This window comes from Sturnira hondurensis, unplaced genomic scaffold, assembly GCF_014824575.4.
Source record: "Sturnira hondurensis isolate 20B ecotype Veracruz unplaced genomic scaffold, ASM1482457v3 Scaffold0008196, whole genome shotgun sequence".
In the NCBI taxonomy this organism is placed as follows: domain Eukaryota; kingdom Metazoa; phylum Chordata; class Mammalia; order Chiroptera; family Phyllostomidae; genus Sturnira; species Sturnira hondurensis.
The window spans coordinates 9,531,364-9,548,502 of NW_028080827.1; the positions used below are offsets into that span (position 1 = coordinate 9,531,364).

The window sequence follows — 17,139 nt, forward strand, 5'->3', positions numbered from 1 at the left end:
ATGCCCCAAACTAGTATTGTATGTCAACTGTAATTGGAAAATAAAGATTTTAAAGATTCGAAACCTAGGAAGAATGTTCAAGCAGAGGCTCACCCCAGGGCACCAGAAGGTAAAGCTTCTTACACTCAAAGAACACATTATTGAGATAAAGGTAGTTTCTCCTATAAAAGGAAATCCATCGACAGATACAAAAATGACTGTATGAACGAACACACAGCTGATAATCAGCATAAAGACATGCACAGTAAAATGTGTTAGCTTTCAAGGCTGCTATGTATTGGTAAAGGGATATACACTTGGGAAAATTCCTATGTCCTTTGAAATTGCATTGTTTTCTAATATTGATTTTTCCCTTTATCTTTTCAACACTTTTATTTCAGCGGGCTGTCCTGTTAACTTTTACAAGGTAGTCTTCATTCAATATTGTAATTTATACTGTAAATCTGAGTGATTCAAGGCTGATGTCTTTTTCCAGATTTTCATTTAAAATGTGAGCCAAAGGACGGGTTGGGGAAGGGGCTCAGCGGGCTGGGGTACACAGCTAACCCTAACAGCTAACACTGGAACACCAGCTTACTATGGCAGTGGCCTTAAAATGACTATTTTACGTGTACTGATTGGACCTTCATAAAAAGTCCTGAGGGTGGTCATATCATCTTCATTTATTAGATAAAACCAAGTCACAGTCATGTGTCACAAAACTAACTTATATAGTGATCTCTTACAGCAAACACACAGATTTGTGAAGGCTGAATCTGTGAGGTTCTGGACTAATCCCTTCTACACACACGCAGACAAAGCCTGGAGACTGACTTGTATGGACAGAAATCCTGGTCTCCACCTGTTGGATGTGTGAAAAGAGGTATTGCCTAGACCTACAACTTTTCCATCTGCACAGTAAGAATAATGCTGTCTGCTTCATGACATACTGTAAAATAGCCAGTCCTTCTCAAACTCCCTTCTACAGGATAAACATCTTGCTAAGGCTTCCTATTTTTAAGTTTTTTTTTAACATAAGAATGTTTTCTGTATACTCTTACAAGGTTTTCTAAGGTATGTATAATACTCTTTTCTGTGATTTCTAACTCTACATTGCTCTTAAGCAACTAAGAAACTACAGGCATATCTCATTTCATTGTGCTTTGCTTTACTGTACTTCACTGTTGTTTCATTTCTTATCAACCGAAGGCAAGATTCCTCACCAGCAAAAAGATTACAACTCACTTTACTGCAGTGGTCTGAAACCAAACCTGCACTATCTCCAAAGGTGTGCCATATAAAAGTTCTGTGTAGTGGATGTCTGGACAATTTCATGCTTCTGTGTTATGCTAACTGCCCAGCAGAGGTCTCAACCAGGTAAAGTTAGTAGCCTAATCACATAGTACCATTTCAACACCCAGGGAACATTTAAAGGGACAACTCATCTCAGAGATCCAAGCTTAGACAGCTGCGGGGGATAAAACTATCCCATTCGAATACATAAGCTTTATGAGACTGGGCTCTCAAATTACTATGAAATCCATCCTGACAGCTGAGGTAACTGTCTGGATGTTAAGCATGAGATGCAATGTCAGCTCTTTGTTTTAGCTCAGTTTCCCCAAATAAATGGTCTTAAGACACTAGAGCAAGTTGCTCCATAACTAGCACGGTGGAAACTTGCTTCCTAACAGTATGCAATTTTGAACATGTTTATATTAAAACAAACCTGAATACAGTATGGAGAGAAAACTTTTTTGAGTAATTTTACAAATGTCTTTGATTGCATATATATATGCATATATATGTGTATGTGTGTGGGTATATATTGTTACATCAATAATATCGTTTGCAAATGAGCTACATTTACAAGTAAGAACACAAAGGCAAACCCACACTGGAAATCAGGTTTTTTAACACTTGATCAGCGATCAGTCCGCTTTATTAGTAATACTGAAGTAAAAATTCAGTCATTCTATATAATTATTTAACCCTAAGAATTTGAAACTTATTCTAAATTCTGTCTTAAAAAATATAAAGACTGACTTACTTAATATTCTTAACACACTTACTCATAAATAATGTAAAAATACAGAAACATGAAGCATTAAGTATATATTTTTCAGTAGCATGTGTGGGAGAAGTTATTTTCTTCCAAGCAATCGATACTTTACCTTTAGTACCTTTAAACAGGTAGACACTCACTACAAAAATGATTTTATGTACAAATAATATAGACATTCTACCCAAATTCAATTTTCCCCAAACCAGTTAACTTCCTAAAAGAAAAGCACACAAAAATTTTTAAAAGGTTCTAGATTCCTCTGCTTCTAAATCATCGTTGAGCTGGAAAACTTCAATTTGTCCTACCAGGAATCTCAAGTTAGAATTTTCTCCAAAGTGGAAATTAGAGAGCAAAGTGCCATTTCGGAAACAATTCAGCTTTCAGCCCAACATGTACAACTGCGTATCCTAACAGGTAAAAATATCCAAGAGAATTAGGCTTCAGTATACGAGGCCATTATGTTCTTCTAAGATGTTGATAAACCAAGACATGAAATACTGAAATCAAAACAAAAGCTCTTTGTACTTTGGGCTAATTATCATATAGCTCATTAGTTCCCTAAATGTATCCCTCCTTCTATCATGTTAGTAAAGGGAATATTTTTACTGCAAAGAAAATTTTATTTTATACATCATCAGCCATGAATTTCTGTCATTAGTTATTACACAAATGGTGCCATTATCCAAATGACATGATCATTTTATGTCCACAATGCACTTTGCATTTACAGAATTTTCGTGGTTTACATAAGTAAACCTAAGAGTGAAGGTTTACCAGTGAGAAGCAACCTAGCATCCTTTTTATCTGATGTTTCACAGACAGCAATGTAAAAGAGATGTAATTTTAACCACCTTTTCATTTGAGTCATCTTTGGTAAAAGACAAATGAGGAACTTAGTACGTCTAAGCCCCTAAAGGTCTGCCAGTGCGTTCACAGACAGGGCTGAAGAGCTGAGGCCGTCAGGAACACCTTCCATGTCCACATCCTCTTGCAGTTTCTGCACCATTTTGTCTTCCAGCTGCTTCCCTTTGCCTTTAACAAAAGAAATCAAAAACTTCATCAATTCAAAGGGACTTTTCAGAACATATCAACACTTTATAAAGGAAACTGGAGGTTTTAAAATAACACTGGCCATTTCTAAGATATTTAGGTATAGTAAATACACTGATACAGGTCTTATAATACGCCATACATTAAGTAAGCATTCTACCTACATCTGCTCATTTCACTCTCATAACAAGTTGCATTGTAAAGATAAGAATAGCTGAGGCACAGAGACAGATGACCTTGCCAAAGGTCACTCGGCTGGTAAGTCCAGTAAATCAAAGTGATAAAATCTGAACCCTGGACCTCATGGATCCATGGTCCCTGCTGTAAACACTATATCACCAACCTCTGAGGTTCCCTAAAAACTTAGGTAACAATGATTCGCTCTTGTTGTTTTCTGTGTGTCAGTCTGTATCATCTATATGTGAAACAAACACGCCAGGGTTCTATTCTGTTTTAATACAATTTGGTACAAAAACAACCAAGGTAGGACTTTAACACAAATCCATTCAACATGTGCTTACAGAATTTAAGCTTTATTAAGGTTTAGGCTTGGAGTCATTCAGGAAAAATCTTCAACTAAATCTCACCAAAATTTATCTCTTTAAGAAGTCTGCATAAGTAAATTGTGTAACAGACTGTACTTGGTGCCAGATGAGTGAAAGACTGGTTTTCTCACACCTCACAAAAGAAACTATGCACACAACTGCCCAAATGAGTGACCAGCAGTAAGTTCCATAAGCACAAAGAGAAGGCTCTGATACAAAACTGTAGTTCTCAAACGTACGTTATCAGAATTGCCTGGAGAACTACTTAAAGACCAGAGGCCCGGACTCAAAGTGCCTCAGCCTCTGTATTCGTGTCAGGTTCCTCGAGCAGTTCCCACACTGACCAATGTCTGGGAACTACTAACACAAAACACTATCCTTTAATAAAAACAGGCATGAGCCAAAATTACCCACGAAATTATTTGTCAGCTCATTTTGATTAACTTGGAGAGATACCTTACAGAAAATAGGATTTTATGAAGGACAGAAAAGAAACAGCATACATGTAAAGTTGACTAGAACTGAGAAATATACTGAATAAATTATATTTTTTAACCAAGTTATATCACAAATGTCCTGAGATAATAACATTTACTTTAGAAAATACCTTAAAGGGCTGGCTGACACCCAATTACACAGAGCACAGAAATCTGGATTTTTCGCCTCTCGCTGAAAGCAGAGACCAGTGTGCAGCGCACCACTTACATGCAGAAGGAGCCCGGATGAGGTGGATGTTCTGCTTGACCTCTCTGATGTCCTGAGCTTTCTGTAGTTCTTTATTTTTCTTTAACCTGGGGTAAAACATTAACACCAAAATTTCAATTACTACAACTTTACACATTACTTCATAATTTTTAAAAGCAAAATGTATTAATTAAATAAGCCATATGGATGAAGAGTGGGAACTGAGTCATTCTCTGGTTCCTAATTAGCTTAAACAGGATTCTGACACTACAGACTTACTCGTTCAATGTATCCCTAGCACTGACTGGAAATAAGATGGGGGTTCGATGTTTACTTGCTGAGTGAATGAAGGAATGAGACTGAAGCAAGACATCAAGTGTCAGAGACCACTGTCGTTCATACACACGTAGTGTACATCTCTTTAGTGCCCAGATCTTTTCTGCTCAGATAGAGAGCAATCTCTCTTACCCAGTTTTTTAAATCATTCAGTAACTGCAAGAGCACAAACTCTTAAGACATTCAGCGACGACAACAAAAAAACACTGAGACTTGTTCTCAAACATTTAGGTCCCTTTTAACAGTCTTTTAAAGCTACAAAGCTGTGGTACATGCTTCTTTCCTGTAACAGATGACCACAGTGACAAGGATTAAAGTAAATGTGGCAAAATGCTAATAGAATACACGAGTTCTTTATACCCTGCTTGCCAATGTCTGTCACTTTGAAATTATGTGAAAATAAGGAGTGAAATAAAACCAAATGCCTCTAGTTGTGCACTAGTAATTATCTTTCCAAGAGTTACTCAATGCGTTTTTCCATACCTGTTCATTATGAATTTAGCTTGCCGTTTCTGTTTGATCTCTTCAACTCTCTTCATTGCATCAACTACAAAAAAATTCGTAAGAGTTAGCAAATTATTCACATTCAAGCAAGAGCTCTAATACTCATTTATTTATTTAGAAACTAATTACGAAACTGATTAAGAAAAAAACTCATTAAAAAAAATCCTACTAAAGCAGTTGAAGAGGGTATGTCCCCTCAGCTGCCACCACTTTAACTTCCTCTCTCCCAAGTCCCATTTCTCTATGTTAAAGCAGTCCAGTGCTATGCAAATTTTATTCCACAGAGAACTCAGACTAACAGCAACTAATCCCATTCTGAATTTGTCATCTCCCTAAGTAATAGCACCTTCCTGGTCAGAAAGACGACTTTTTCTTCAGGTGCCTGGGATACGGTCTGCCCATAATGAATACTGGTAAAACAACCAGTCAACCAGTCTCCCGTATCCTCAACCACTAAAAGTCAACTATTTTGGGAAGTGTGTACAGGAGCTGAGTCCAACTATGCTCTAGTATCTGCATCAGCACTGTCCAATATAAGACACACCACATATATAATTTTAAATTTCTAGCAGCCACATTAAAAATGTAAAAAGGAACAGGTCAAAATTTAATTTGATAATATATTTTGTTTCACCAACACACCCAGAATACTGTCATTTCAATATGTAATCAATATAAAAACTATTGTTACGGAGACATTTTATGCTTCTTTTGATACTAAATCTTCAAAAACCACACGTGTTTTATATGTAGAGCACATTTTGATTCAGACTAGGCACATGTGAAGTGCTCAGCAGACCCTGTGGCTGGTCGCTGCCACACAGCGTACTCCCAATCTAGCTTCTGAAAGTGCAGTCTGTGGAGCTGAAGAATAGCAGGACATTCACAGTCTAAAAGGGTCTCCCCACAATATAGTTAGTTGTTAGTTGCAAGAGGCAAAACCCTAACTCTCCAGTGTGGAAACCTGCAGATACCCCCTTAACCAAAGATTAATCGCTCTGCTGGTAATAGGACTAACGAACAGCAGGTGCCTCCTGACAGGACAATGACAAACTCAACATCATGTCAATGGTGTTCTCACTGAATGTACATCATCCAAATTTTAAAACAAACACCTGGCCCATATTCTTCAAAATGGTCAAATGTCATGAAATATGAAAACTCAAGAACTGTACCAAACTGAAAGACACTAAAGAGGTGTGTGACACATACTATTGTAACAACTTTTGCAATAAAAGATATTGGGACAATTAGAGAAATCTAAACACGTCTAAGATTAAATGATACAACTCTATCAATGCTAATTTCTTGATTCGAATAACTGCATTGTGTGATTGAGAGAATGTTCAATTTTTAGGAAATACATATTAAGTCCTTTAGGGAGCAAGGATCATTATGTATGTAACTTAAACAGTTCAGAAAGAAAATTACAGAAGGAAGGAAAGGGAGAGAGAGAGAGAGAGAGGAGAAAGGGTAAAATTAATAAAATGTTAACATTCAGGAAATCTAGATGTAAAACATCTAGAGTAAGAGTAAGGATACCTATGTAAGAGTATTCTACTCTTGCCACTTCTCTATTCAGTCTGAAATTATGTCAAAATAATAACTTGTTTGTTTACATGCAGGCTGGGGACCAGCAACACCAATACCACTTGGGGGTTTGTTAGAAATGCAGAATCTTTGGCCCCACCGAGACATACTGTATCAGAATCTGCATTTTAATAAGATTCCCCCCAAAAGACCCCATGGTGTTCCTAAATTAAGACGATGTTTATATGAATGTTAGTTCTACATCTGTGCATGCTGTGGATTAGAATTAATAATATAGGGTGGAGTAAAACTAGGTTTACAGTTGTTTGTACGGTAAATAATACAATAATTAATAAATAATAATACAAGAATAAAATGTTTTACATACTTACAACTGTAAACCTACTTTTGCCCAATCCTGTATACTTGATATGTAATTTTTTTCCTCTTTGTTTGCTTTTCAACAAAAATGACAAAGGCAAGTTCTAGTACTCAGAAGCACTTCCACACCTTCAAGTTACTCAGAAGGGAAATAAACACCCAAGTGGCAGGTACATCCTTTCCAAGAATAAGACACTGCATTTCTGGATATTCCAGAAGACCCTAAAATTTTAAGTGTAAGAAGCATCTAATAGATACTAAAAATGGATCTGCAATACAGAGAGACATGAATCAAATGGAAATCATTCTTCCTACTATTACTGTTTTCAAAGTTCTGCTACCGCTGTTTCTGCAGACAGATCAGCATCTTAACAAAGGCTGCTGAGTCCACATCTTCACACAGTTTAATAATGTAAGCAATAAATGTAAAACTATTGTTAACAGACTAGTTTACAGACAAGATGATAACTGAAATAGGGAATGTGGAGAGTCAAGAAATCTTTTAGAAGAATAAAATGTTTTTCTGGAACACTACTAACAACTATTAATTGTGTAAGTCAGCAGGAAACAGCTTTATTGTTCCAAAAGACTTATACCGTCTACCCAGAAAATCTTTGGAAAATCTATCTTTAAGATCCCAACATGAAAACACAACAGAATGTGTGCAGCGAGAAAAAAAAAACCTCAATAGAGCACCAATGCCTACAGAACGTGAAGCTATACAAACGCACCGGGCAAGGGCATGAGACTGTGATCATACGCGAGGCAATCACCATCCAACAGAAGCAGTGAAGGAGGAGTACTCAGTAAAATGCACGGGGAGGGCAGGCACTGTGTGCGCGCCTTCATCTCTGTGTGGCAGTTGGTGCTCACTGTTCAAGTGCACTCGGTCCTACAGAACACAGCTGTACTTCCCACAATCAATGTAAACAATGTGAAACCAGCATGGAGGGTCACAGCGACTGCATCCCCACACGTGCCTAAAATAAGATATGCACCCAGTTCCAATATCAAACTGAATACCCACTGAATAAGGCATGCCTGGGTGATCTGGAGCTACTATCTTGAAGTAGTAACAACAGAGTGAACAAAGGCCAAAATGAAATAAAACTCTCTAGGGTCCAGAAATGCTTTAAGATCTTCCAATAATGTCCTTGACAAGAGTGCCTTTTGGAATCAATTTAAGAATCCTATGAAAAAATTTTAACTATGTGAGGTGATTGATGTTAACCAAACGTACTGTTGTGATCATTTCTCAATACATACAAATAACAAATCATTATGTTGTACACATGAAATATATGTAATACGGCAATTATATCACAATAAAAAAAGAATCCTGGCCCTGGTTAGGTAGCTCAGTTGGTCAGAGCATCATCCAGATAAGCCAAGGTAACAGGTTCGGTCCCCAGTCAGGGCACACACAAGAAGCAACCGACGAATGCGTATGTATGTGAAACAACAAATCAATGTTTCTCTCTCTCCCTCTTTCTCTTTTTCAAATCAAACAATAAGTAAAAAGAATCCTATGAAATTATTAATCTCTTTAGAAATCCTGAGCTTGAATAAATGTTATTCCCTTACCAAATAAACCCAATAAAACCAACCGCTTTTCAGAACAACTCTCCCTCTAATTACAAAACAAAATTTTTAAAAAACACTTTTCATTAAAAAATTTTAAAATGTTTTAAAAGGAAGAAAAAAGAACACACTAAGGGGCAGAATACTTAGTGCTATGTGGGACAGGTAAATTCTAAAACTGGACTTTGATTTCTCCACACTTCAGGAAGATGAAAATTTAGAGGGTACCAAATGCCACCACAAAGGCCCACAGCTCCCCAGGTCCTCTCCTGAAGGCCTGTGACGGAGAACGTTGAAAGGGATGTCCTGTCTGTGATCTACTACAGACCAAGAAAGTCTGTAGGATTCTGAGCATGAGGGACTTCTAATTCACAAACTACATCCATCACCCTCGACCTGGGACTGAAATGGCTAAAGACTCCACAAGGGAATGAAAGGAAGGGCCGAGGCCCTCAAACTCAAACACACACCATACAGAGACATAGTGGAATCCACATGCTGGTGCAAGACACTAAATTTCACTACATGTGGGCTTATTGTCAGTCTCTGCCTACGTCAAAAAAAAAAAAAAACAAAGACAAGAACAGATGTTATTGCTTCTAATTTCAGTAACCTATGCCTTCATTTTTACCTAAGTTAAGCACTTATCAAGTCTGGCAGAAAATTCGTAATTATCCCAAGTGCTATACTTTATTTTACCAAAGTGCTAAATTTTATAAGGTATACAGAATACACTGCTTATATCCCTAAATCAAACTATCTAAACTTGTAAGTATTCTAGATTTTGTGTATTTTTTAACTATGCCACGCTCACCCAAAAAAGTATTCTCCATCTCTATTTTTTTTTTCAGATTTTTGGATGTTTTATAGTATGGGCACTTCAAATAATATTAAATTTCATAATTACTTTATTTTTATAGTGGACACATCAGCCACTTCTGGAAGGGATTTGGGGTAGTTTACACAGAAGACACAAATACAACAGAACCATTAAAACGAGGATAACAGAACACAATATTTAAACAACGAAGGGACGTTAAAGTTACGGCACTATCCCAAACCCCTCTCCCCCGAAAGTGCCTGGCATTCCCTTTCGACTTACCTGTTTTATTCCACAGCTCTCGCTGGTATTTGACAGGTTCATTTCTACGTTTTTCAAATTCAAATGAATTATCCTGTAAGGGGGTGAAAACACAGTTTTTACAGAGGTATGAAGGACACATTTCTTAAAATTTATTCTCCTAATAAATTCTCCTGGTTTTTAGGATCATGTGAGAATTATTACCATAACCAAATACAACTAAGTCACCCATCATCAATCATGTTATAGTTAATTAAATCACATAACCACCACCACCCCCAAAGAAAAACCGGAAATTTTTAAACTGTAAAAACTATATTCACTGTTCTGGCTGGCGTGGCTCAATGGATTGAGCAAGGGCCTGCAAATCAGAGGGTCGCAGGTTCAATTCCCAGTCTAGGGCACATGCCTGGGTTATAGGCCAGGTGCTCAGAAGAGCGCACGTTGAGGGGTAACCACACATTGATACTTCTATCCCTCTTTTTTTCCCTCCCCTTCCCCTCTCTAAAAATAAAGAAATAAAAAAGTCTTTTAAAAAATCTTAAAAAAAAAAACTATACTCACCACTGTAAGCTCTTTACCAGCTGCTTTACGGAAGGCTTTAGTCCACCTGACCTTGCGAGGATTGCGCTTCTTTTTAAAGTTTTTATGGCACTTGGATTTACAGAACCTGAACACCTACAAGAAAAGTTAAAATTGTGAGAAGTCAGTATTAAAAATTTTTCTATCATAGGATGTCAACCTTAACCAGACAAAATACACCATGAAGTCTAAAAAATGACAATGTTTCTCACTCACAACTACTTCTACTTACAGGACCATCTAGACGTGTCTGGACACATCAGATTAAAATGAAGCTGAACTATATTTTAACTCCCAAGCATTGTCAGAACTAAAAGCTGAAAGCCCTGAAAATATGGCTTAAAACTACCATTTTTATAGAATAACAGTAAAACCTTATAATAACCTGGAATGGAGAGTAATTTTAAGGAAAGTCATTTATTTAAATCACTTCCCATATCAGAATAATTCTCAATATCCACTTTCTATGTACCTCGTTGGGGTTAAAAGCTTCAAACTACCATTCTGAAATTGCCTTTGGTTCTTTTCCATCATTGCACAACATACTTTCAAAAAGGCAACTAAAACTGGCTATAGCTTTGTTTTCTAAAGTAGTCATACACCTACTAGGAAGATTCGTCACTACTTTAATTCTCCACCTTCATCCCAAATGATGGGATCTTTCAATTTAATGATGCCTCAATGATACTTCAATGTGCTCCTGAAATGGCTTATTGGGACTCATTGTTATGTCTAAAATGCATTATTTTGTTACTCTGTAATGTCTTAGAACACATTATAATTTGTGTTACTAAAGAAAATCTGAGACCTGGCTGGTGTAGCTCAGTGGATTGAGCGCGGGCCTGCGAACCAGAGGATCATGGTTCAATTCCCAGTCAGGGCACATGCCTGGGTTGCAGGCCGGTTCCCTGCAGGGGATGCAGTTCTTGGCAGGGGGTGCACAAGAGGCAACCCTACATTGATATTTCTCTCCCTCTCTCCTTCCCTTCCCCTCTAAAGATAAATAAAATTTTTAAAAAAATAAAAATAAAAATAAAGAAAGAAAGAAAATCTGAGAAGAAAAGATAATTTTTTGAGTTGAATTATCACACCTAGAAGATGTGACCCATTTTTAAAAATGGGTCAAAACGAGGTATAAACATTTCAAGCTAAGTAAGCCTATGTATATATCACAAGCCAAAACACTTTTCATTTTACATACACCTTGTTCTATGGAGATTTTCGAGCAGGACCTTATACACACTAGGACATACTCAGAAATGGTCAATGCTAGGTTAATCTGATCCAGGCCCATACTGCCTGGGGGCCATTTTCTAAAAGACTTGAAGGAAAGTATATCTACATTTTTTAACTAATTTCAAAGTAACTGGAAAATACAAAGACCACTACAGTTTCCTGGAGTAACTATGAAATTATTATCAGTAAAATTTCTTTGAGTATTTTTCAGCCCAAAGTACTAGTAATCTTTTTAAGTAAAAGCCTCCCATGTTTAATACCTGCTACCTAACTCCTAGACAAACCCCCATTTCTGAAATACAGCTAATGACAGATTTGAACGTTTCCTGGGTCTCCTCACATTCAAAAAGAACCAACAGCTTAAAGTTACACAGGGAAGTCTACTTGAGGTCCATACCTAACACTTTATCTGTAAATCACAATGAAACATCTGAAATGCCTGGAGTCACTGGAGATGGGAAGGGGATTCAATTAGTAAAAAAAAAAGTGCATCTATTACGTGCCTGATGCTACACTAGTGCTAGGGATACAATAACTAAAACATAAATCCCTATCCTCAGAACTTAGGCTAGCAACCTAAGGGTGGTAAAGTCTCACTTTGCAAATAAGAGAGGTCTCGATCAGACTAGAATATAAAGAATGGAATAAAACTATATATATAAAACCATGTATAAAGTAATATGGAAACACAATACAGTGGTTAAATCTACAATGGGGAAGATGGTAGATGGATTATGGGTAAGACCAAGCTTCACAGGCTCAAGTTTCCCTTTTAACCTAGTCCCGTAGCATCATCCTCAGTCTTCAACGTGCAAATGATTTACCTAATCACACCTCATTCAAAGTCCTCCAACCCATTCTAATTCCACAAATTCAACAAACATTTATTAAGCACTCGTTAAGGTTGTATGTACTTTTCCTGTTTGCAAACTATGTAGAAATATGAAACACAACACTAATTCTACCTTTAAGAAGCTAAGAAGTGAAAGAGGGCAAGTCTCTATGACATTTAAAAAAGCATAAAGAGCATAAAGGCAAAAACACTGGTTAGGAGGCTAGAAAAGTGACAAGTGCCTAATCTGATACCAGGGAGGGAAACAGAAAGCAAAGACACCACTATCCTTTGCAAAGGCAGAATGGATAGTCCTTAATAGAACTAGATAAGGTGAAGAACGCAAACATGACGCTTACATTTCTAGCAGATGACAGTGGCATTAATTCGGAGAGCAAAATGATCTGAGGTAATCTGGAACTCTCTCTCAGGGGGCTCACTGTTAGGTACAAACAGGATTACCCTATCAAGTGCAAAATTCAGACCAGGAGGTGAAGGAGATAGAGACTGGGATTCATGGAGACAAAGGCACACTTCATGTTACTGCACTTCGCAGGTGTGCATGTTTCACGAATTGAAGGAAGACCCTCTACCAGCAAAAAGGTTACGAGTCACTTCATTGTGGTGGTCCCAAACCAGACCTACAATATTTTTGACATGTGCCTGTTTTTTCTTTCTTCATTAGTGCTTCGGGGCCTCCACTTCTTACTCCCCCAATTTTTTTTCTGGTTCCACTTCATCTTCCCCGTTCTTGCTAGCACCATAAGACTTCCTCATCAACTTGAACCTCCAGTATGTTTGTCAGATCAACACCCAACTCTAGGTATCTCCCACAATCTGTCGTTCTTATCTCAACACCCAGCTGACAAGCATCAAATATAAAATCATGATGACCAGATCATCTACAAAGCCATACTGACCACTGTGAATGTGACGCCAACCTGGCAATGATTCGTTTTATAAATTGTTTTATCGTGTTCCTGAAAGCAGGTTTTCAAAATCTTCTACATGTTCTTTGAAGTTCCTAAACTTCAAAGCTTTGGTCCCTCACTCTTCAGCAAGGCCCCTTCCTCCTAATTTAATGAGCTCAGTATCTTCCATCTACAACAGAGATATAAGGAAATAAAGTAGGAACTATAATTCTTTATAATTCTTTACCATGTCAAAATCGCCACCCAGGGGTGATTTTCCAATTCAATGGATCTGGTGGAAACCAGAAATCTGTTTTGTTTTGTTTTGTTTTGTTTTGTTTTTACAAGTTCCCAGTGATTCAGAAGCAAATGTAAGAGAGGTCAATTTCCAAGAAACAATGTGTTCAAGAAAACAGAGGAAATGAGATTCATTCTGTTATGACCAGGGAAATTCATGTACCATTCACAAAATCTTCCACAACCAGGCCTTATGGTATATCTGTATATGTACATCTTGTTTTACAGACTAATCTTTTTGCATATACTCTTACGTCTGTATTTATTGCCCTACCTCAAGCCTCTATCACCACCCATAATACAGAGATGTAACTGCTTCGTTCTGTGCCTTTGCTCAAACTGTTCACTCTCCTTCCACTTAGAATGCCCTCTCCTCACTTTCTCATACAAAATTCAAAATCCAGGATCAATGTTATCTCCTTGCAGAGCCTTTCCATATATGACCCTCCCCAATTTACTTCCAATAACTACGTAACACAAGTCCACTATCAAGCCACAGGCAACATTTCTTAACAACCTCTACACACAATGGACAGTCCCAAGTCATTGATCTCTATGCTACGGATCTTAGCAACGACACCTGACTTCGCTTACGTGCAACAAAGTTTTCTGATCTGAAAAACTTGGCCCGCGTAAAAGCGGCCACACTGCCCTAGCTGACCCCGATGGCCCGTGGGGGCTGGCTGGGCCAGCTCTCGAACCTTGTCGCAGCCAAACCTCGCCCCAGGGAAGCCTGATGACCAGCTCCGTTCCGGACGCCCTCCAGAAGAAACTCCCCAAGTGGGAGATCAAATCCGGAACTCCTCGCAGAGCCTCCCTCTCTCGGGGTGAACGCGGGTACCCTGGCCCAACGCCGCAGGCGCAGAGGAACGCCGAGCGGCCTAGGCCTCGGCCCCGCGGGTGCGCAGTGGTGTGCGCGCTGGCCTCGGCCGCCTCACCTTGCAATCGTTGCGGACGAACATCATGCCGTGGCCGGGGTATATGGGCCCGGAACAGAAATAACACTTCTCGATACGCATGTTGAATGCGCGTGGTGGGCCACCACCTAGTCGCCGGGCTCGAAAGGAAGTGACGCCACGCCCTCACCGGAAGTGATTATCTTCTGAGTTCCCGACTTGGAAGAGGTGAGTATCCTGGCTTCTGCGGGCCCCTGGAACGCGATCCGACCCTGACAGCGCCCCCGCGTGGCCACTCCGGCAAAAACACTGTGTTTGGGCCCAGGCGCAGAGCGGCGCGGCGCGGCCGGCCGGCCCGGCAGCCCAGTAAGAAAGGGAAAGGTGGCTCCTCGCTGCTTACTGAACTCACTGTCACAGCGCGTAGTTTCCCTCTCTGCCATACCCTGTTACGTCACTCCTTTAATTAATTCTTTAATTAAAGAATAATTAAACCATTATTCTTTGGTTTGCGCTTTGCCCCTTGGAGAGCTTTCCACACATTGCATTGTCTTATAGGAGCTCATTTCTCCACCCCTTTCCCTAGCCTCTGGTTCCAATCCCAAGCCCATCTGCGTGGCTTTCGCAGCGAAAACCTGTGTTACTCGGGCACTCACTGCAAGGAAGCAGTTGAGTCTCTGAGTCTAGCTAGGTAGGCTAGATAGGTTTTACCAGCAATTTTTAAAAGACATGTGCTGGTGTTCTTTACCTTCGCTCCAGCCCCCTTCTAAACAATACACTTTTGTGGCAGATAAACGAAACCCAAATGTTTTCACTTGAGTCCCGACCTCCGGCAATCAGTTCCTTTTATTAACTGCCAGAGATTTTCTGTGCATAGCCAAACATATATACTGTATGTGCGTGTCTCCACTCTATTCTTTTTTTTGTTATTTTATTATTGTTCAATTACAGTTTTCTGTATTTTCCCCCCACCCCAGCCAAACCCACCTCCCTCCCTTGCTTCCTCCCTCCCCCTTGGTTTTGTCCATGTGTCCTTTATAATAGTTCCTGAAACCCCTTTCCCCCATTGTCCCCTCTGATTACTGTTAGATTGTTCTTAATTTCAATGTCTCTGGTTATATTTTGTTTGCTTTTTTCTTTTGTCGATTATGTTCCAGTTAAAGGTGAGATCATCTGGTATTTGTCCCTCACTGCGTGGCTTATTTCACTTAGCACAATGTTCTCCAGTTCCATTGATGTTGCAAAGGGTAGGAGCTCCTTCTTTCTCTCTGCTGCCTAGTATTCCATTGTGTAAATATACCATAGATTTTTGATCCACTCATTACTGGTGGGCACTTAAGTTGCTTCCAGCACTTGGCTATTGTAAATTGTGCTGCTATGAACATTGAAGTGCATAGGTTCTTTTGGATTGGTATTTCAGGGCTCTTAGGATATAATCCCAACACCTGTTCTATTCTTTATAACACTAATAAGCATCATAGTCATGCTTTTCTGCTGTTATCTGTCTCTCCTCATTGCAATTGGAGCTCCATAAGGGCAGAAATTCTAATGGTTTTGTTTACAGCTATATCCTCAGTGCCTAGAATAGTTCCTGGCCTGTAATTAAGCATTCAACACGAATGTTATTAATAATCAATGAACACATAACATTCTTTTTCATAGTTATATATATGCAATTGTATGAAGGTATTTTAATTGGTTGTCTACAGGTAAACATATTTCCTATCTTTTGACATAATAACCATCTATACTGATATATTTGCTTTTTTTCAAAATAAAGGTTTATATAGAACTGTTGGGTCAGAGGATATGTGCAGTTTTAAAATCTGGTAAATAATACTAAACACCTCCTGAAGGTTTTTACCAATAAGTTGTCTGTTCATCACCTCTTTATCAAAGGTGATTTTGCCAATCTAAGGTTAAATTTTTTTCCTATTATTATTTTAACTTGCAGTTAATTATGAATGACGATAGGAATCTTTCCAAATGTTTGAAATCTATTTTTTCTCTTAATTGCCTATTTATATCCTTCAGTTTTCCACTGTGTTGTTGATTTTGGGGGTTCTGGGGGGGGGTTTGTTTGTTTGTTTTCTTTTCTTTTAAAATATCTATCAGTTGCCTCTCACACAGATCCCCAAGTGGAGACCTGGCCCACAACCCAGGCATGTGCCCTGACTGGGAATCAAACTAGCAACCTTTCAACCCACAGGTGGGCTCTCAATCCACTGAGCTACACCAACCAGGGCTGTTGGCTTTTAATAGTACTTTACATATTAAGATTATTGCTCTGCTGACAGAAATTATTTCCTAATTTACCAATATTTTAGACTTTGCTTACAGTATTTTTCCATGTGATGTTTTGGGTGTATCCAGATTTATCAAATCTTTTATGGTTTTAGATTTAATGTTTGGTTGGAACTGAATTTTCCTCTTCAAAATTGTTTTTCCTAATTTTCTCCATTATTTTTATAGTATTGTCTTTCACATTTTAACTTGCAACTACTCTGGAATTTACTTAAGTGTAAATAATGACACAGGATTGCAGTTTGGGACGCCTCCAGAGAATACCACGTACTCACTTCTCTGTGGGTCTACCTTTGGACTCTGCTGTTTGGTGTATTTATCTATTTGTGGGCCTGTTACAAAGTGTTTAAA

At 38.6% G+C, this 17,139-nt stretch overlaps 1 protein-coding gene across 1 annotated transcript; it reads right to left on the reverse strand.

The window, feature by feature from the left end:
• Positions 1–647: 647 nt before the first annotated feature.
• On the reverse strand, positions 648–14,675 carry RSL24D1 (ribosomal L24 domain containing 1). The gene is made up of 6 exons (XM_037053933.1): positions 14,530–14,675; positions 10,298–10,411; positions 9,755–9,827; positions 5,140–5,203; positions 4,342–4,427; positions 648–3,073 (listed from the first exon to the last, which is right to left on the reverse strand). The coding sequence occupies exons 1-6, from the start codon at positions 14,608–14,610 to the stop codon at positions 2,952–2,954; spliced, it is 540 nt and encodes a 179-aa protein (XP_036909828.1). The 5' UTR covers positions 14,611–14,675; the 3' UTR covers positions 648–2,951.
• Between the last annotated feature and the right edge of the window lie 2,464 nt (positions 14,676–17,139).

Excerpts from the sequence above, each read along its gene's own strand:
- RSL24D1 (XM_037053933.1), bottom strand. The coding sequence starts at position 14,610 with ATGCGTATCGAGAAGTGTTATTTCTGTTCCGGGCCCATATACCCCGGC. Across the intron at positions 10,412-14,529 it reads TCGTCCGCAACGATTGCAAG|GTGTTCAGGTTCTGTAAATC; the intron begins GTGAGGCGGCCG and ends CTTTTCTTGTAG. Across the intron at positions 9,828-10,297 it reads CTGGTAAAGAGCTTACAGTG|GATAATTCATTTGAATTTGA; the intron begins GTGAGTATAGTT and ends ACCCCCTTACAG.